The 20,430-nt window shown below is 34.1% G+C and overlaps 2 protein-coding genes across 4 annotated transcripts; one reads left to right on the top strand and one right to left on the bottom strand.

Annotated features, from left to right (window-relative positions):
• Window positions 1–462: 462 nt before the first annotated feature.
• LOC133308314 (protein HIGH CHLOROPHYLL FLUORESCENCE PHENOTYPE 173, chloroplastic) lies at window positions 463–7,279 on the top strand. Of its 2 annotated transcripts, XM_061508924.1 has the most exons (16): window positions 463–587; window positions 1,116–1,367; window positions 1,483–1,644; window positions 1,738–1,788; window positions 2,250–2,384; window positions 2,572–2,595; window positions 2,735–2,846; window positions 3,321–3,446; window positions 3,555–3,604; window positions 4,357–4,515; window positions 4,598–4,693; window positions 4,783–4,898; window positions 4,987–5,110; window positions 6,300–6,413; window positions 6,573–6,653; window positions 6,882–7,279. In XM_061508924.1, the coding sequence occupies exons 1-16, from the start codon at window positions 528–530 to the stop codon at window positions 7,026–7,028; spliced, it is 1,809 nt and encodes a 602-aa protein (XP_061364908.1). In that variant the 5' UTR covers window positions 463–527; the 3' UTR covers window positions 7,029–7,279. The 2 variants fall into 2 exon arrangements, with proteins under 2 accessions (XP_061364908.1, XP_061364909.1); XM_061508925.1 differs by lacking the exon at window positions 463–587 and having other exon boundaries at window positions 1,232–1,367; window positions 1,499–1,644; window positions 6,882–7,276.
• Window positions 7,280–17,004: 9,725 nt separating this feature from the next.
• Window positions 17,005–18,692, bottom strand: LOC133308323 (probable WRKY transcription factor 65). 2 transcript variants are annotated; one of them, XM_061508932.1, is made up of 3 exons: window positions 18,323–18,692; window positions 18,070–18,219; window positions 17,005–17,846 (listed from the first exon to the last, which is right to left on the bottom strand). In XM_061508932.1, the coding sequence occupies exons 1-3, from the start codon at window positions 18,487–18,489 to the stop codon at window positions 17,354–17,356; spliced, it is 810 nt and encodes a 269-aa protein (XP_061364916.1). In that variant the 5' UTR covers window positions 18,490–18,692; the 3' UTR covers window positions 17,005–17,353. The 2 variants fall into 2 exon arrangements, with proteins under 2 accessions (XP_061364916.1, XP_061364918.1); XM_061508934.1 differs by having other exon boundaries at window positions 18,070–18,216.
• Between the last annotated feature and the right edge of the window lie 1,738 nt (window positions 18,693–20,430).

Genomic DNA, 20,430 nt, shown 5'->3' with positions numbered 1-20,430 from the left:
AGGCATTTAAAAAGATGTGTCATATTTACCAAAAATATGTCATGAAAAAAAGGTAAAACAAGGACAACAAAATAATAAAAAGAAGAAGTAATATAATTTTTATTATTATTTTGACATTTGAAACAAATTTTTAATAAAATAATAAATTGATAAGAGATAAAATCTATATTTTATTAATGGTTATTATCAGGTAAACCATAGTTATTCAATTATAATTTACTTATTATACTGTTATAGAAATATTATTTAGCGAATAATTTTTTTTTTAAAATTATATAAACTAGGCACTTAAGAATATATGTGTCATGAATAAAAAAAAAAGAAAGTAAAACAAGGATAACAAAATAATAAGAATTAAAAACTAAATTTTTATTATTTTATTAATTATTTTTATTCTTTTGACATTAGTAGAAAGGATACGCCACCTAAAATGAACAGTTGTTGCGTTTGTGGTTCATATGAAGCCTAACACCGCAAATATCACCATAACCATAACTAGAGAGCTTACGTCTACAGCTTCTTTCGAAATGGAACTGTGCTTCACAACTCTCTCTTCCCCTGCTTCCACTTCTATTCTCAATTTTCAGGTATCATTCTTAAGTCTTTGCAAAATAAAAATAAAAATAAAAATATAGAAGCTTGTTATTGAAACTTTGATCACTTTTCTACTCCATACCAAGTCTATCAAGTAATTGTTGATTAGAATGTGATGGACAGAACTTGCATCAAGTTAGAATCTTTCGTTTTTTACAAAGCCAACCCAAAAAAGGTTGTCTGCTATTATCTTTTTGTCCCCCTTATTGTTCTGTAATTTGTGGTTATGTGGGAAGTTCATTTAATGTCTTTTCTGAATTTTGCTGAATTTCTAAATAAATTTTTGGTAGTAAGTGTTAAAAGCTACCTGTAATTGAATTCAAAATTGGTATGTGGAACTGATGATTGGACTGGAAGCATTCTTATTCTTATCCCTATCCATGCATGCTGATTCTAATTGCTGTTGTTGCTGAAGTTGAAACTTCCAACTTCATTATAGCTAGTGAATGTTTGGTACTTCTTTATCATTGATTTCATTTTTGCTTCATCTTTTTATCTTCTCATAATTCATGCTGCTGCAGGGCCCTAAATTGCCTGGAAGAAAGTTCTGTAAGAAATCTTCACACCCTTTTTTGGCATCACCTACACTGCCTAAACCATTTCTTCAGATTTATGGCAGACCTCGGACATTAATTTATGAACGAACCTCAACCAGAGCCTCTGCTGGAACATATAGAGCGACCATATCAGCTGAAGCTGGAAAGCAAAGTTGGGATTTTGGAAGATTTATAAAAACACTATATTTCTTCAACGGACCCCCATCTCCTGCTAAGGTAACATTTTGTTCAATTTCTAACTAGTATAACTCAAAAGAATAATAGAGAATTAAAAAAGAGAAAGCTTGGTATGGATCAACTAATGAGTATTCATCATTTCTGAACTGTGAAGTTCTTTGACTTTCTAGTTGAGAAACTATCCGGTCCTTCCCCAAGTGAATCGGTAAACTCAATGGGAACTTCTGATATTGTCCTGGTAGCTGGAGCTACTGGTGGTGTTGGTCGAAGAGTGGTTGACATATTACGGAAGAAAGGAATTCCAGTCCGAGTACTGGTATTGTTTTTGACTTACCTTGCATAGAAATTTTCAATTTGTTATTGAATTCAATGCATAATAAATATTAAATTTCTGCATCAATATTATCAGGTTAGAAATGAAGAGAAGGCAAGAAGGATGTTAGGCTCAGATGTTGACTTGGTGAGTTACTTTATGTGAATTTACTGAAATACATTGCAAATAATCAAATATATAAATGTACTTTCTTAGTTTGCACAATTTTCTTTGGGTTCATATTCTTCCAAAAATTGGTAGCTTGGATTTTTAGTTATCATTTTGTTGACAAATAGATATTATTGAACCTAAATATGGCAGATCCAGCAATGATGGAGAATATATGTTAGTTTGGGGGATTGTGTTTGTAGGAAGAGATAACCGATTGACTTTGAGCCATCTACAAATTATTTACTAATTTTTGCATGGAAGATATACCAAAGTTTCAAGACTTGTTGGTGGAAGATAATGATCATCAATGCAGAACTTTCCTGTTATTTGTATTTTTGATTTTGTAATTGCATATAACATACTGCATAAAAATGATAGTTTCTTTATCCCTTACATCCTCTGCTTCCAACTGAACTGACCTTTATGCTGAAACTAAGGTTGTTGGAGACATTACAAAGGATAGCACTTTGATCCGTGAATACTTTAAAGGAGTGAAGAAAGTGATCAATACTGTTTCTGTCATTGTTGGCCCTAAGGAAGGAGATACTCCAGACAGAGCAAAATATAGCCAAGTATGTCATTAGCTTTACGACGACAGTAGAAATTTCATTTTTCTTATACTTAAATTAATGCTTATCTATCACTGAGAAATGAGTATGTTAATATTGACTTATATCAACCTATTGCTTTTCTCATTTGTTTTTAGTTTTATGATAGTTCTCATAATTATTTCTAACAATGAAATTATTTATGGTGCAGGGAATTAAGTTCTTTGAGCCAGAGGTAGCTAACTGATTTTCTGACAATATCTTTGGAGTCAGATTTGTTCTTGTCTATTTAATTTGGAAGTCCATCTGGTTTGCAAGCTCATTGTGTAAAATTCTAGAAGCTTTTTTTCTTACTCACTGGTTATTGAAAGCAGATAAAAGGTGATTCACCAGAAAAGGTAGAGTACATAGGAATGAGAAATTTGATCAAGGCTGTGAAGGACAATCTTGGACTTCGAAGGGGGAAGCTATTATTTGGATTTGAAGGTAGATTCCTAGTTGGCATTTGGCAATAACAATTGGTTGTGATTGATTCAACTTATTAATTGCCTGAACTAATTTTTTAACATATAAATGACCAGTTACCACCAAACTAAACTATGTGCTTGAACATAAAATGGAAAATAGTACAGACCGAATTGATTTTTTTTCTTGGGGAGGTTCATGCACAAGTTAGCTTGCTAATGACCTCTAAGACATGTTCCCGTAGGCTAATAGTAGGAATAAAATTTAAAGCATGACACTTTGGATATTGGATTGAGTATTAACTTGCAAGTCGGAATGCAGCAGCATGAATTAGCAGAAAACTGTCTCTCTTGCATGCAGTGGCTTTGTTCTTGTAACATGCTATAGTGCATACAACTACTGTTGGTTTGTAATTTTTTGTGCAAGCACAAGTAATTTTAGTTTTACTTTCTGCACATCCTGTTAATAAGATTTGTTTTTCTTTATTCCTTGTAGGTGATAATTATAGACAGCTTTCTTGGGGTGCTTTAGATGATGTGGTAATGGGCGGAGTTAGTGAAAGTACTTTTCAAATTGATCCAAGAGGTAGTGAAGATGGTGGACCAACTGGGGTTTTTAAAGGTATGTGTCAGATTCTTGCAAATGCATGTGACTGCACTTTTTGGTGACTAGGACTGCTTGTCCTCTGTGTTTACTGCTCAAAATAATACAACTGTATGCCTAGTTCAGGTGTTGTTTCAACAGCAAATAATGGTGGCTTTACAAGTATCAGAACAAAGGTAAACTGCAATTATTTATATTAACTTTTCAATGAGGCCTGGCAAATGGCAATGACATAATGTTTAATTGCTACTTGTTTCAGTTTGACCACTATATAGGAATAGTAGGTAACATTTTGAACTAATTTGACTCATGTTTTTTCTTGGTACATTAATGGAGCTGAAGCCCGATTTTATTAATATTGTTTGAACCACCAACATATTTTATAACTACACTGGAGGATTGAATTTCAGCGGTCCTTTTACTAAATTTATCACATTTAGAGCAGTTCACTTGTTCTCATTTAATTCTTTCAATCATAACAGGCAGGTCAGACATGAAAATTATTCTTGGATATCACCTAATGACTTAAGATTTAAAGTGGGATACTTACCAGGATATGTTATAGCCATCCAGTTCAAGCTCTGGATTTATTTTTAAATAGTCTGAATTAGTTTGTCTTGGAATGACTACAGCAGTGCCTTTTTCTCTTTCTTTTGTCCTTTTGGATAGTGTTGAGAGATTTCTTTTTGTTTCTTTAGAAGACTGGTACAGAAATATCTTCTTGTTCATTTTTGACAGTGTGAATATACATGTCACTGGAGTGTCTGACTAACTATTTCTAAGCTTCTGGTGTTGCCAGCCTAGAACTAGTAGTTATTATAGTTGCTTGTCATGAACAGATTTATCGATTTTTCTTTTGTATTCTAATTACTTTGGGAAACTAAGTTCTTTTCTGAAAAAGGAGATAGTTTACATAATTGGTTTTCAGAATTTCTCAGAACCTGAGGATCTTTCTGCATATGATGGTTTGGAGTTCCGTCTAAAAGGAGATGGGCATAGATATAAAGTCATTGTTCGTACAAGCCGTGATTGGGACACTGTTGGTTACACTGCAGGCTTTAATACTGAGAAAGGAAAATGGCAATTGGTAGTTAACATCCAATGCATGAGTTACATTCTATATTATCTAAAAACAACTCTCAAGGGTTTTTCTCTTTTCTCTTTCATAGATTCAATTGCCATTCTCTTCCCTGAGGCCTGTGTTTCGTGCAAGAACTGTATCTGATGCTCCACCATTTGATCCAAGCAATGTTGCATCATTGCAGGCACGGCTCTGCTGTTAGTATTTCTTTATCTCTTTTGGCTTAGCGATATCTCACACTGGTTCTTAACGATGAAGCAAAATTCTCTGCAGCTCATGTTCAGCAAGTTTGAATATGACGGTAAATTAAATGAAACTTTCATGGAAGGTCCATTTGAGCTTCCAGTATCTAGCATACGGGCATATATAAAGGATCCAATAACACCTAGGTACAGCCTTATCTTTTTGGTTGTCTTCCCCTTCCATTTTTTCGTCATATGCTTAATCTGTTGTTGTACACTTTTTTGTGTCATTTAGATTTGTACATGTGAGCTCAGCAGGAGTTACCAGACCTGAAAGGCCAGGACTTGATCTAAGTAAACAGCCTCCTGCTGTCCGATTAAACAAGGAACTGGATTATATCCTCACATTTAAACTAAAGGTACAAACCTGGTGATGGGTCCTTGTTTGGCACAGATATATTACCAAATTTTCAGGTCTGCAGTTTGCAAAAAATTGATGTCTGATAGGTCTCTGGTCTGCAAAACTGGTTTTGGTTGTTAAGATTTTTTCATACATGAAACTTGAAGCTGATCTATTAGCATCTTTTATATTCATTGTGTTTATTGTAATTTTCTTGCTTGGGAATGTACAGATAATAATCTGTTTTAGGAATAGAGTTTAAATAGGCTGATGACCAACTTGTTATGAGAATTCTGAAAGGTTGAGCTAAAATATATTGTTTTTAGCTGTTAAAAAATGGTGTATATTTGCTGCTGTGTTCTCTACATATATATCATTTGAATGCTTCCCTCATAACTAACATATGTGAAATAATTAACCAGCTGTCAAACTGTTTTAATCACTTAGCCCACTTGCTGAGCTGGCAGGGGATGGTTTAGTAACCATATGTCAAACATATTCAACCAATAATATACCATATATATAACCAACCAATGAATTTAAAAGGAAACGGCAGGAAATTTGTGGTTAAAATTTTTGGTTACATTACATATAGGTATATTTGTGGTTATATCAGGTTTGAGTCGTTTGACAGTTGGTTAATCTCACATGGGAGCATGTGAGGCAAAACGTATGTGTGAATATAATTACTATTATCATTTTATGCATTTTCTGATGCATGTGCCTCTGTGGAAACGTCATTTGACAGAATCTTGTTTGATACGAAGTCCTCAAGTAGCATTTGTTGAATTATTGTAGTTTATGTAATTGGTCAACCATTGAAATTTGCTGTAATTTCTGAGTGGCTGTTAGACTATGACATTTTTTCACTTAAGTTTATGAGTAAATTTGCAGTACTAATATAATACATACTTCCTTACTAAAATTAGACACAAGTGAGACTTAATGTGGTATTAATAATAAAAAAGTGGCTGGAGTAAATGGAATTAGGTGAGTGAGTCATGTCTTTTTAATTTTAGTGGGTGTTACACTGAGTTCTTGGTGTTGAAGAATTATTCAAAGTTTACGGAAGAAGAGAATCATTCCTTCTCCAAAAGGGGATGCTCAAGGAACCTCCTTATTGTTTATCATAACCTATTTAGTTATGGAATCCCCACTTCCGCGGCACATACTTCTTGATATGCTAAAAGTGTTTAATACTGCAACAGGGTGAGGATTTACTTCGAGAAAGTGGCATTCCCTATGTAATCGTGAGGCCTTGTGCATTAACTGAGGAGCCTGCTGGAGCCGACCTTATCTTTGATCAAGGAGATAATATTACGGTATTGTGAAAACAAATGATGGATATTTTTCTCAGTTCAAGTCCTCTATTTCTGCTTGCTTCTTCTCCTCCTTTTTTTTTGTTTGGTAATTCATTGCAACTCCCATATAGTAGCCATTTTGCACCTTCTCATTTTGCAAATGTAATGAAAAAAATATAGGGTAAAATATCAAGGGAAGAGGTTGCTCGTATGTGTGTAGCTGCACTTGAAATCCCTTATGCATGTGACAAAACATTTGAGGTCAGCCTTTTCCTTTTTATTATCTCAATATTTTTTCATAATTTATTTAGTATATTTACGTTTTTGAGATGCAATGTGAACTTCAGCTCTACTGTTTTTATATGCACCGAAGTGCATGTAATTGTTTAAGATTGAGATGAACTATTTTTCCCTTTGTAAATGAATCTAGTACTTTGATTACTGACAGTCTCACTTAGTTTGCAAACTAATAATCTATATATATTTCAGGTCAAAAGTGTTGTTCCATTTAGCGAGCCATTTACTGTGGATCCAGCAAACCCTCCTCCAGAAAAGGACTATGACACATATTTTAAAAATTTAAAAGAAGGCATTACTGGGAAGGAAGCCCTCCAACAAAACCCTATTCCTGTTTAATTAGTGTTCCTGCATTGCAGTTCAGCTATGAATATTGCTGATATGAGTACATATTGAGCTGCACATAATCTTTGTATCCAAAGAAACCTAAACTATACAAATCTGTGATGCTTTTTAAACCAAGTTAGACATGAACCTTACCTTGCGAGATGCATGTATATTCTTTGTGCTTATAAACATAGTTTCCTTTTCCTCATTTGCTCTAGCAGATAGGAACGCAGAGAATTTTCATATTCATTTAATCTTTATATCCAAACTGTAAGAAGACAAAGCTGTTGGTTTTAGAAATGAAGTACATTTTATTGATGTGTGACAATACAACTTATAAAGCAAAATAATAAAAAGAAACTGCTCACTACTACATAACTTCTCATCAAAGTAGAAAAGAAAATTGCTCACTATATAACTACCCATTAAAGCAAAAAAGTAAATTGCCCACTACATAACAACTCATTAAAACATAATGAAAACTGACTCCTAAATAATTAAAAATATCAAATTGCAGTTTCTAAAGCATGATCTCTAACACTCCTCCTTGCTTTTGGAGCTGCAAACACCAATCTTCTCCCTTAGATCTTCAAATTTGCTTGTAGGTAATGGTTTTGTGAATATGTCTGCCCATTGGTCTTCTGACTTGCAGTAGACAAGTACGATTTCACCTTCTTTCTGAACTTCCCTTAAGAAGAAAAACTTGATCTTAAAATGTTTGGTTTTCCTCATGCCCAAATTGGCTGCATTTGGAGCATTTTGCATCTGGCCTCCTCCAACATTTGAAAGGAGGGTGACCTTTCTTCCCACAATGGTGACAAGGAGGATATTTCCCCTTGGAATTTCCATTCCTGCTACTTGAAGAAAAAGAACCAGAATTACCTTCTTGCACTTTCTTATTTTTACCAGCTTCATGATATTTTGCAGGTAGAGCTCCTTCAATGACACCTTCTTGCCTCATGGCTCTTCTTTGCTCTTGTGCTTGCAAAGCATTCAACAATTCAGCAAGAGTGATGCTTGACATATCCTTAGTATTCTCTAAGGATGTAATTGTGGCCTCAAATTTTTCAGGAACGGTTACAAGGATCTTTTCAACAATTCTTGACTCTAGAAAAGAAGAGCCCAGCAATCTGATCCGGCTTGCTATACTAAGAAGCCTCTCAGAATACTCCTTAATAGATTCATCATTCTTCATCTTCTGCATCTCGAAGTCGCGAACTAGATTCAGCACCTGCATTCCTCGAATGCGTTCATCTCCCTTGTATTCAGTCTTGAGATAATCCCATATCTCCTTTGCTGACTTCAAAGTCATGATACGAGTGAAAATAGTGGGTGAAACTGCAGCGAACAAACAGGCTTTTGCTTTTGACTTCTTAGTTTTCTTCTCCTTCTGCACTTTTATTTGTGCCATGGTGGGATTAGCTGGAAGAGGCAGAATTTCATAGTCCTCTTCCACTGCTTCCCAAAGATCCAACGCCTCCAAGTACGTCTCCATGCGTACCTCCCAAATTGGGTAGTTTTCTCCATCAAATACTGGCGGAGCAATTGACGTAAGATTCGCTTCAGTTTCCATGGCGCCTCAAATTGACACACAGATCCCTTTAGGAAGATAGCTTTGATACCAGTTGTTGGTTTTAGAAATGAAGTACATTTTATTGATGTGTGACAATACAACTTATAAAGCAAAATAATAAAAAGAAACTGCTCACTACTACATAACTTCTCATCAAAGTAGAAAAGAAAATTGCTCACTATATAACTACCCATTAAAGCAAAAAAGTAAATTGCCCACTACATAACAACTCATTAAAACATAATGAAAACTGACTCCTAAATAATTAAAAATATCAAATTGCAGTTTCTAAAGCATGATCTCTAACAAAAGCTATCGTTTTTTTTTAAGAATTCAGGTATACGTACCCCCGTATAGTGGAGAAGAAAAATTGCTGTAGTTGCCATTTGGACTCGAGGCCCATGTTTATATTTTCTCTCGCTATCTAGCCATGTTTTGAACTTCTTGTCAAACTAATTCAACTAGTAAACTATTTACAATTAACAGCGTTGAAGAGCATACAAACGTTATGTGAGTGCTACTAATGTGAAATCATATACACCTAGATGAAAGAGCTAGTTTATGCGGAATTGACTGTTCCAAAGCACATCATATTGTCGAAGAGATTGGAGTTGAAAACAAATTTGTCATGGACCTAACTAATTATACTCACTTCCCAAGTACTTGAATGGAAATGATTTTGTAATTATCTTGATTACTTGTTTTAGTCTTTCTACCTCAGTGAACCCAAGTGTTCTATTATCTTTTATGCATATGATCGTTTTGGATGTTATCAGAAAAAAGGTGATGAGAGAGATGTGGTGAGGTTGGTGAGCATTCAGTGTGCTACAGAGGGTTCAGGCACATGATGGTTTACCCTGCTGAGGACAGTGCACTCATTCAAATGACAGTGCGAGGGGTTTCACGATGAAAAATGCTCATGAGCTAGTTAAATAGGTTTTGGGTTAGAAAGTTACTTTAAGTTAAATCAAGATTGAACTTTATACTCTCAATTTTTGTTTCATTCCATTTGGTTTTGTTTTTCTTCTCATGAGTTTCTGATTTTAGTCCTTTAGTAATAGTCAACACACTTGCTTATTTGAAATTTTCAATAATTTGTGTTGCTGTTACTGCTTACTATCATAATCTCCAGTTCCTGAATAGCTCTATATGTATTGTGAAAACAGTTTGGGGTGGAATTTGGATTACTCTCAATTTATAATATCGAACTTTTCATAAATAGGTGATGTTAATATTTTTCAAGTGCTTTGGAATCATATTCGTAAAACAGTACTTCTGTTTTTTCATAAAACATGTGCATGTAAGATTTACTCCATAAATGTGTGAAATAATCTGGGAATTGGTGGTTGCCTTTTTCAATGAACATTATAAGATTGCCCTCTCAAAGTTCTTTATACACTTCAACTATCTTGTCAACCAAGGAGTGGCCAGAAAGGCTGGACAAAATACCTTCATTTTGGAGCATCCTTTTATGAGTACACTTCTCAAGGTTGGAAATTTGACTGTGTGATTCCAGGAACAGAAATTCTTCAAACTTGGTGGACCTGTGAGTTCCAAATATACTTGTTTCTTGAGGGCAAATTTCAATTTCCACATCTCCCCCATTTGTTTGTAATCCAAAGCTCAATCATTTTGCAGTCATTGGTGTTGTGAAATGAACCAAACATGGCAATGAAGAAGAGGATGGTAATCAAGCACAAGTAACATTCACCTTCTTCCATGTATTCTTTAACTGATCCAGATGGGCAATGTAAAATTCTCTTTCAAACAGTGCAATTTGTCCCAGGTGGATCAACTGCAGGTCCTCAACTGGAATATCTCCTTAAAGGACTATGGTGCACATAAAGTTCAATGAGATTAATGGGAAATTTCTTACATGGGAAAGTTACCATTCCACTATAGAAAGGACATAAAACTTTGTTGAAGAAGTCTGAATTGGCCATTGTTTATCATCATCTCACCATTCTGATTTAATAATAGTTCCACTAAATTGGGTATTATCTGTATAAGTTATTCATTAAATAAATTTGGGGTATAAAATACAAGATATAAAGAAGGAAAAAAAAATTTAGCTTTAGCAAATCTACTTTTTAAACGTTTCTCACGTATTTTTTTACTCTAACTTCTTTACTAGTCTGGCTTATAAACATTGTACAAGGTAGGCGTAAAACAAAATGCTCCACTAGTTATTCCAAGTTGTTTTCCCGAGAAAACCATCGTGACGTATGGGACTTCCAGAATTGAATAATATCAAATATCTAATGCCTCTAACCATTGATTAGTGGGGTCCCAGAATTGAACTAAAATAAAGTATTGAAGTTCATAATGCTCATGTTTTGATTCGAAGTAGTTATCTTGAGAAAACCATTATTTCATGATGTTTGGAAAAAGACCCAAGGTGTTTCTAGACATCTTAGGATTTTTTGGAAGTTAAAAATTGATTTTAAGAAATTAAAAGCATTGTGTATAGAATTGTGGTGGTGGTAACAGTCTCACATGTCCCTTCGTGCTTTTGAAAAAAATTTGGACAAAATGGCACGGGCCCATTGTGTCAGAACAATAAAGATAATGTATGGATGCTTTTTCTATAACATTGCATCGTTACAACGTGTTTTTTGAAAGCATCTTAAAAGCAGGAAGAGCAATTGTGTTGAATGGAAACAATCCAATATCAAAAAACATATGGCTATTAGCGTATTCAATGAACCATACACGTTAGAGCATGTTAGTTTGGCAAATGGACCCCACAAAGGTACACCATAGGAATCTCCTCAAAAAAGATTTGATATTATATATGCTTCTTATAAAAATGAACATATACTTATACATCATGTTTAGCAAGAGAAAAATAAAAGAAATACATATAAATTCCTGTGAATATGATATTACAATCATAGGGAAATTTTGGATTTTCTTTGTATTCTAATTAACAAGAAACAGTGTTTGGGAAGGGAAATCTTCCTATTTTTTTTTTTTTTTTTTTAATAAACCATATGTATTTTTCACAAGAACAATCTTATTCAGGATTAAGACTTTAAACCCTTCCAAAAATGATACAGGATCGAACACGTTGCTCTCGCCCCCACCTGATTATCTTCCTACTTTCTTTACATTCACTGTCAGGAACAACACAACACCTGCAAAAGGATAAGGTAAAATTTTTCAGTGCAAATTCAGAAAGAAAGAAGCAAAAGAAATGATATCTACCACTTGGAACCGATGGAACAGAGAAAAAAGTATCCTAGTACACTGAAACAGACTCTGGTTTTTTTGTTATGACTTCTTGCATTTCTGCTTCTGAGTCTTTCAAGCATTTCTTGCTCAGTGAATATCCCCTCTGGTGAGCTCAAGAACACTGTGCGTGAAACTAGAGGAGACCATAACCCACTTTGTTCATAATCAAAGTCAAACTGTGACTCATCATAGAACTTCTCCAGCAACCTATCAGATACAGACTTAGGGACAAGTTGAACTTGAACAACCTTTTGTGGAGAGGTGTCATGGGAAACATTGGTTTTAGCTAGCATTTCACTCAAGGGGTATGGAGCAATTGGCAAAAGAAAAATTGAACAATGATAATATTCCAATGTGGTGTGTGTGAGATAATGAAAATACAGGTTAGGAGTGATGTAGCATTTGAAAAGGAGACAAATTTCAAGAGGGGCTAATGATGCAGAAGGTGGGAACTCTGACAAGGACGTGTATGGCTGTATGCAATCATAGATAGGTCGTGAGCACCATAATATGAGATATTGAGATTCTTGTTTGGTGTTTGAATGACAAGTGTTTCAGTTTGTTGTATGATCCTGCATTTAAATATATTTGAGGAAACCACTCTTTGGTGTTAATGGAGGAATATACAAACTCTAATGTGGCCTGGCCCTACTTCGTTGGTTATCCTGTAGCTTTTCCATATAGGTTGTTGGTTAGCACAGAAGCATGTGTAGATGTTAGGCTGAGGCTAATGATTTCTGGGATACCCATTCTGTTCACCTATATATCATAATGCAAAATAATAGCTATTCTGTAAAGATAATATTCGATTTTTGTGCTTATACTATACAGGTCAATTGTTTCAGTAATTTATAGACATGAAATTAAGATGGAATTAAGTCCATTTATTTATTGAATGAATTAAGAATGCACAGAGAGTTGATAGTTTGACCAAAATTCTGACAACGCTTGCCGGCAACTAGTCCATATTGTACCCTTTTTCCTCTTATATTTTCAGCTTTTCATTTTTATATAACATATTTAACTATATTTGGTTTTCTCCTTGAGGGGTTATGTAAAAATGGCTTTTAATCTTTTTCCCATTTGTTTTATGTTTTTGTGTGTATTATGGGGGAGCTTTGTCTGCTATTTCTTTATTCTTTCCTGTTAAAATGTCAGATTTTGTTTTCATCTTTTCGGTAAACAGATGAAATGAACATGAGGTATATGCTTCCTAAAACCCTACATGGAGAAAATTTTAGCATCATTTCACTAACTGCCCGGGTGCCAATAATGATGGTTAAGCATGATGCCTCTGAAAGTTTTTTCATGTTGGAAAATTTTGTTTGGAATTTGCCTCCCTCTCAAAAAATTTCAATGATAGAACATAAAAAGAAGGGGAGGAGGGAATGATGAAATGACTTTCTGTCACTTACTTGAATGGATTTAATATGATTTCCTCTAAGCAATGAAAGGTAAAAACTATTGAGTTAAAAAATTGAAGGAGCTTAGGGAGTTTTTTTAAATTCTCAATGTGATGATTGTAGATCGGGGTCTGAAAGAAAAATATGCTTAGAACTGCATAGGCCATCTTAAAGATAGCTAATAGGAATGAATGCATGATTAAGGGAATGACTTACATGTAATGGTACTAAAAGTAATAAGAATATTAATGAATGCGATCATATGGAAAAAGAGCAAAATATCACTGCAATTAGACTTTTCTTCTTGCATCTAAAGGCGCTGAATTGTGTAATCAGCATCCACAATGAATAAACGTTGCCAACAACCAAATAGAGTCTAGGGTAGGATTATTGGTAGAATATAACATCATGCAAAAGCCTTATGAGGCTATTATTGGTGATTGAATATTTCTACCACAAAAAAATATCAACTATTTTTTTTTCTCTTTTAACCTTTTTAGTCATGAATAACTATTTTTACTTGACAAAAACAGTATAGTGTTCTCATGTTTCATGAACTTGCAGCCCAGAATATTGAAGCATCAACAAAATAATTTGAACTTCCGAAAAGAACAAATACATAGAGAAGAGATTATAGGGACTCCAGTTATTGGTCTCAGAGTATTGGGCCTTACCACTTGAAACAGACTCTGTTTGTGCTGCAGAGCTGCTCAGAGCACCTATTAAGGTAATCTCATTATGATACCTGTTTTTAGAAAATGGGCTACCCAGGAATAACTTAGGGCCTACAGTACTAAGATACCTCTGTTGAAATAATAGACCATACATAGGCCTATCAGGTAGCCCCTCTCTTTCTTTAATTTATTTAAGTAAGTGAACGTCCATGAAAGAAAAAAAATGGCTTCTTATACATCTTTTAGTCAATAAATTGTGTAACACTGGTGGAAGGATCTCTTAATCGCGCTAGTGTCTGAAAAATTAATGCTTATAAAAATATTTGGTGAAATACAAAATAAAATGTCTAACTACGGTTACACTCTCTTACTCCGGAAGCAAATAAAAATTTCTCTTCGCAACTCTGACAAATTTGTCCACCAACATTATAATACATGATGTTCTGCCGTTAAATGACAAAGTCAAATGATGTAGATTTTTTTTTTCTTTTAATGTTTGAATAATTTTCATATTATAGAAGAGGTTTATAACTTTTTAAAAGCATGAGGAAAAAGTTTGACACCCCCTCCTAAAAAAAAAAATCTCCAACACACACATATCTGTGTCAAAGAAAAAGTTTAACATCTCATCCAAGAGTTATTGATCTTATCTTGATCTAACGACTCTGATTTGTAATCATGTGACAAATTGATTTGTTTTGATCTAACAGCACTCAAATGAGATGCCAAACTTTTTGTTTGACACCATTATCAAAGGATCTGCCCATATATATATATATGCGTAAATATTTCTACAGCCACTTTAGATAAAGTTATCTACAGCTATCCTAAAACTACGTCGTTTTGATTAATGTAAGGTGTTTCTGTAATTTTAGGTGAATTAATGAAGGGTGTTTTCGTAATTTTTCTTTTATCATATCAATTTTACTGAAACACCATTCATTAATCAAAACGACGTAATTTTGAGGTAGCTGTAGATAACCTTATCTAAAGTGGCTGTAGAAATATTTTTTCCATATATATATATATAAGGGTTTATATATCTGCAGCTGCAGTACATGCAACAATCAAATACTTGCTCTATATATACTTGAAAGCATTAAATGCGGGGAGTCATAACCATACAAAGGATAAAAGCATTAAATGTGGGAAAGCATAACCATACACCTGTCGTTACTGTACGTAAAGCGGGTGCAGAAATAATTTTACCATATATATATATAATGTCTCTTATGTTGTAGGAGATAAAATTTTCTTACAAAAATAGACCAAAGTCAATTGCATGAGACCAGATGATAGCCCTTAAAAGGGATTTTTTTTTTCTCTTTAGCGGGAGTTCCAAAGTCGGTACTCCCCTTTTCCCAAATTGAAAAAATGTGGTTCTATTTAAATCCATGTCTTTTTACATAATTCCCTTCAAATCCCCATCCATTTCTTGTTTTTACATAATTACCAAAATGTCTCCCTTAGAAGGGTCTTGGTGGTGGAGGAAGAGAGTTCAAAAATACTATTTTGAGATGGCACCCTCTCCATTTTCTTTAATGCATTTATCCCTTGGGTCTTAAGCAATTATTTCGTGCATATTTTTTCTTTTTGAATTCAGTAACCTTAATTATTGGGCGAGTGAGATCTTTCGGGTATCTCTATGATTCACGTAAAAAAAGGGACCCACATAAATATGAAACTAATATTGAGTCAAGTGACGTGTCAATTATCTAAATCTTGCCTAAAATGTCATCTTTATGATTCAATCCATGTTCTTTTGGCAATTTGTGTTGGGTATGACTTATATTTTGTATTCAAATGACAACCCTTGTTGGCCAGATGCAAAGAAAGCCAACAAGGGTCCCATTCTATTTTTTTTATTTTATGATTGTGTCTGTGTACTTGAAAAAAATCTATGTGTGTAAATCTGTATCTTTATTCTTTTTTCCTTTCTCTCTTTTCTATTTTGCAATTGTGTGTGCTCGTTCGCTCGTAACAATTTATTCATCTTTGAGGTTCGAATTGTCATTTGAACCAACTCTCAAAATTGTGTATATTTTTGTTTCTTCATAAAAAAAAGTAATGAAATGAAATTCAATAATGAAAACAATGAATATTCTATTTTATTCATTAGATGATACCAAAATAATCTGCAAGTTTTTCAAGATATTTAATAGCAATTAGCAAGTGATAAGTTTTTCTATTTTCTTCTTCTTTTTTAATTATATTTCTTCATCTTTTTTCCTCTACATAAATGAGACAGCTCGTTAAAATGCATATATAACAATCACAATACAAAAAATTAAATATATTACCTTTTTCATACTATTTAAAGTTTCAAACTCATTAACACTAATAGTGATTTAATGGAAAAACTAAATACACAATCAGAGACAAATTCAAACAAGACAAAGAGGGAGAGCCATTCATAAAAAGATGGAAAAATGATAATAAAGTGAAATTTTGTCATAAATATCATAATTTAAATGTGAGATTTACTTCAGCACTCCTTCCAAAAAGAGGAAATAGTATATTAGTTTTTGAAAAAATAATAGACCAAATAATATAAAAGTACAAGTTGACTCTCAATTTTTATAACATTTAATTTAAAATTTATAAATACTACAATATTAGGAAAATAAGAAGAAGGGAATAGACCCCTTTATACGTAAGAACATTTTGTTAATTTTAAGAGCATGGGGTCCCCATGAAATATCTTGAAAACAATTAATAAAATCGGGGAATTAATATAGGATTTTATAAGAATATTATTGTAGAAAAAATTTGTTAGGTTATGCTAAAACAAAAAATTTCGTGGGACCCACTTTTTCTTTAAAAAAGAAAAAGAAAAAATGCCGGTGGCAGTTTCCATGTATGTGCAGGACATGAAGCGACGTGAGCAAACAATTCTCCGTTAATATACGAGTTTTATAAGAGTTATGTCGTAGGAAAAGTGATTGTGTAATGTTATAGAAATTCGTTTTACGTGTCGTAATTTTTTTTTTTCAAAAAATACAAGCCCCACAAAATATTATGTATAAAAAATTTTGTTGTGTTATGTTAAATAACAAATGCAAAACCCTTGATATATTGTTATAAAAAATGAGAAATTAGTGAAGAAGAGGTGGGGTGGTCCACATAAAATATCTTGAAACATGGTGCAGGCTGTTCAAATGGCCGGACAAGTTATGCTAATTACAACCAAGTTGGGGATACCACACTCACACATACATCCTCCAACTACCCCTTCAACTTCAGCTTCCACCCCAACCCCAATCTGTCTTTATTCATCACTATCCCCTACTTTTTCTATTTTCCTTTTTCTTTTTTCTACTCTCAACCAAGTAGTAGTCAACAAAAAAATAAAATAAAATCTGAAAATAAAAATTGGGTATCTTTTTCTTGTGCTGAAACGAAGAACGTGTCAAACAGGCAACTCTTTTGTTGGTCTCTCTCTTGCTTTGTCCCTCAACTTGTGGTCCCACACCACGGCGCCCTGTACCGCCGGCGCTCCACCACCATTCCCCGCCTGAACACCACCGAGCACTCCGGCAGTTCCCCGAGGTCTGCGAACAGAGACTCGTCCTCTTCTCTCATTGGCAATAACACCGACGCCACGTCAGCGTCGTACTCCGCCATTATCGGGCTCTCCAGAACCGCCGACGACGTCGTCGTCTCCATCTCGCCAAACCACCCCAACTCGTCCCCGGCGAGGTCCGCAAACTTATTATCCTCCGGTTCGGGTTCCGGTTCCGCAACGACCTCCGGTTCGGGTTCGGGTTTTTTAGTGGGTTTAGCGGCGGCGGAGGAGGAGGAGGAGTGATGGTGGTTTCTAGAAACTGGCCAAGGGTGGTTATGGTCGGAGGAGTAAGTAACGACGAGCATGGTGGGGTCCACGTGGCTCCTTTCAACTTGTTTCCTTGCCGGACACCCCTTGGAACTGCTACACCTGTAGTACCCTCTGTTGTCCCAACTCCAACGACAACAACAACAACAACAATTCACAAAACAAACAACCGTTACACGAGTTCAGTTTCTTGTCACCAATTCTTCACTCACAAACCTTAAAAAAACCAAACACGAGTAATAGAATCTTATTGGTTCAAATCAATGATGATCATTTTATGGAAAATCATTACTATTATCATTATCATTATTATTACTACTACTTAATAATTGATTACCTGGGATAAGGGGAACCTTTGATGGGTTTCTGTCCGTATTTTCTCCATGCCCATGAATCGGACGGTGGAGTGTTGCTCTCTCCTTTAAGCCTAGACCCTTCTGTTTCCTTAATTGGGATTTGCACCACCCTCTTTTGTATGGCTCGCCTGCTTCATTTTAAAAAAAAAAAAAAAAAAAAAAAAAACCATTTAACCCTTTCATTAATTCACACTAGTTAATTGTGTAATTAGTATATATGGCTGGAATACTAACCTTTTCTTAAGTGAAGAATTAGTTGGGGAAGGAACCAAGCCATCCATGTTAAACATGGTGGAAGAAGGAGGGGACTCGGCAATGTTTTCCTGAGCTAATACGTCAGTTTCTTCTTGTTCCTTATTGATATAACGGTTGCTGTTGTTGCTGAATAACTTACTATCCATTTTCTTGAGATTTGGAACTTGGTAACTGTGGTGGGTTTGTAATCTTGACCCTTGATCCCACCAGAAGGTGGTGAGATTTTGACGATGGTGATAATTGTGGCTAGCGAAGCATGGAAAAGGGTTAGCTATTGATTACACAGAATAGAAGGAAAGTAAACGGGGAAGAAGGAGGTGAGAGAACGGGGAATGCCCTTTAAAAATGGGGATTCATATTGACAGATTGGCTATGGCCTTTGTTTATTAGAGGACGTGGTAGCAAATACTTCATCATATCGAAACTGACACTAATATATATGAATATGTATATGTCATTTGAAAGCAACCCTATATTTCTTTAGTCGTTATCTTATAAGAAATTTTTCCCTTAGGATAAGCCCGTTGATTAGTTTAAGGGAACCAAGTCTACCCTTTTTGTCATATCTGGGGTACCCTTTCAATTACAACTTAGGTTACTTTTGCTTACATTTATATGCATATTTCCTGTTTTGTATTATCTCCTAAATTTTACTGGACGGAATGGTGCATCTAGAAGAATAAAACTTCGTTTAATATATTATGAAGATAAATGAACCAGTTAACTTAGCTAGTTATAAACAAGGTGAAAAAGTAAGATAGTTCCACGCTCCACGTGCTTAGGTTATGTAAAAAATAAATATATAAATTAAGAAAAGGGGCCAAAATTTTCACCAAACATAGAAGGGGGTGAAAGAGGAAGAGTAGAACTTGCTTTCTTTATAATAAAAGGCTACTTTAATATTGTTCGCATGTTGAGTTTCCTTAGCCTAAATCAAGGTGAATCTTATCCGTGGCAGAGATAATAATTATAAGGGTTTATTCTTTGTCATTTAAAAGGATGCTCCTTTTAGATAAATATAGTGTGTTTTTTTAAATTTTAAATTATAAATCTTTTCATCCACTTTCTTTTCTCTAAGTTTATTCTTTTATCTCTCTTAAAAAGATATAAATGTGTATCCTTTAAAAGAATACACACTTTTCCCTAATAATAATAGTTGAATTAACTATATTGTGAATTCCGTACTATCGTGGTCATATATATGATTTGCCATCACCATTTAATTACATATACATTATTTAATCGACAATAACGTTATCTATTAATATTGTGTATTTATGATTCAAAGTTAAACCAAAAGGAATCACCCATTAATTTCCAACCTAAAACTCACCCACTAACAAGTTGTGATATTTCTTTCTATGTTGATGAAAAGTATATAAATAGGTATTATTGCACGAAATAAAAGAAATATTGTGGATACACGGCTGCTCATGTAAACGGTTGTTACATATATATGCTTAGATCCTAAATAAAAGGGATATTCTGAGTTAAGTCCCACTTTTTATATTATAAGTATGACTAATTATTAGTTAATTAGTATGATGAAAAAAAAATACAATACAAAACTGAGCTATACAACGGTCACCACTCTAAAATTGTTTAAAATATACCTTTAAACAATGATGATTATATCATCTCATTTATTTTGGATCTAAATTCTAGAGAATGGGTAGCTTTCGAAGAGTTTAAATAACAGTTTTATTTTTGTCACGACGCATTCCTTCAATATCAGATCCCATTAGTTTTGACTTAGTCACTTATTGCAGGCTCTGTCACTTTCTAAGGGAAAGGGATTGGAAGTACCTATTGGCCAATATGTTACATAAAAAACATTGAAGACCAGAAAACAAATCAATCTTCTAAGGTTCCTAAAAGCGTGAAGCAATGCAACAACTATTTTTATATTATGGATCATTTATTATCTCCAGCAACCCAAATTTTTTATTGCGAAACACTTTCGATCCATTTTTCTTCTCTATACTCTGTCAGAAAAACAATGACTATATATATATATATATCAATATACAAATGAATAAAAATAATAATATAATAACGTATCTCTAAGCTAGGTTTCTTGCTCCCCA

The sequence above is a fragment of the Gastrolobium bilobum genome, unplaced genomic scaffold (assembly GCF_033153095.1).
Source record: "Gastrolobium bilobum isolate Gb01-03AN ecotype WA unplaced genomic scaffold, APGP_CSIRO_Gbil_v1 utg23824, whole genome shotgun sequence".
In the NCBI taxonomy this organism is placed as follows: Eukaryota; Viridiplantae; Streptophyta; class Magnoliopsida; order Fabales; family Fabaceae; genus Gastrolobium; species Gastrolobium bilobum.
Note: the sequence above shows the minus strand (reverse complement) of the source record. Positions and strands in the feature narration are given on the sequence as shown.

Excerpts from the sequence above, each read along its gene's own strand:
- LOC133308314 (XM_061508924.1), top strand. The coding sequence starts at position 528 with ATGGAACTGTGCTTCACAACTCTCTCTTCCCCTGCTTCCACTTCTATT. Across the intron at positions 2,847-3,320 it reads GCTATTATTTGGATTTGAAG|GTGATAATTATAGACAGCTT; the intron begins GTAGATTCCTAG and ends TATTCCTTGTAG. Across the intron at positions 6,654-6,881 it reads CATGTGACAAAACATTTGAG|GTCAAAAGTGTTGTTCCATT; the intron begins GTCAGCCTTTTC and ends TATATATTTCAG.
- LOC133308323 (XM_061508932.1), bottom strand. The coding sequence starts at position 18,489 with ATGGATAGTAAGTTATTCAGCAACAACAGCAACCGTTATATCAATAAG. Across the intron at positions 18,220-18,322 it reads AATTCTTCACTTAAGAAAAG|CAGGCGAGCCATACAAAAGA; the intron begins GTTAGTATTCCA and ends TTTAAAATGAAG. Across the intron at positions 17,847-18,069 it reads AAAGGTTCCCCTTATCCCAG|AGGGTACTACAGGTGTAGCA; the intron begins GTAATCAATTAT and ends TTGGGACAACAG.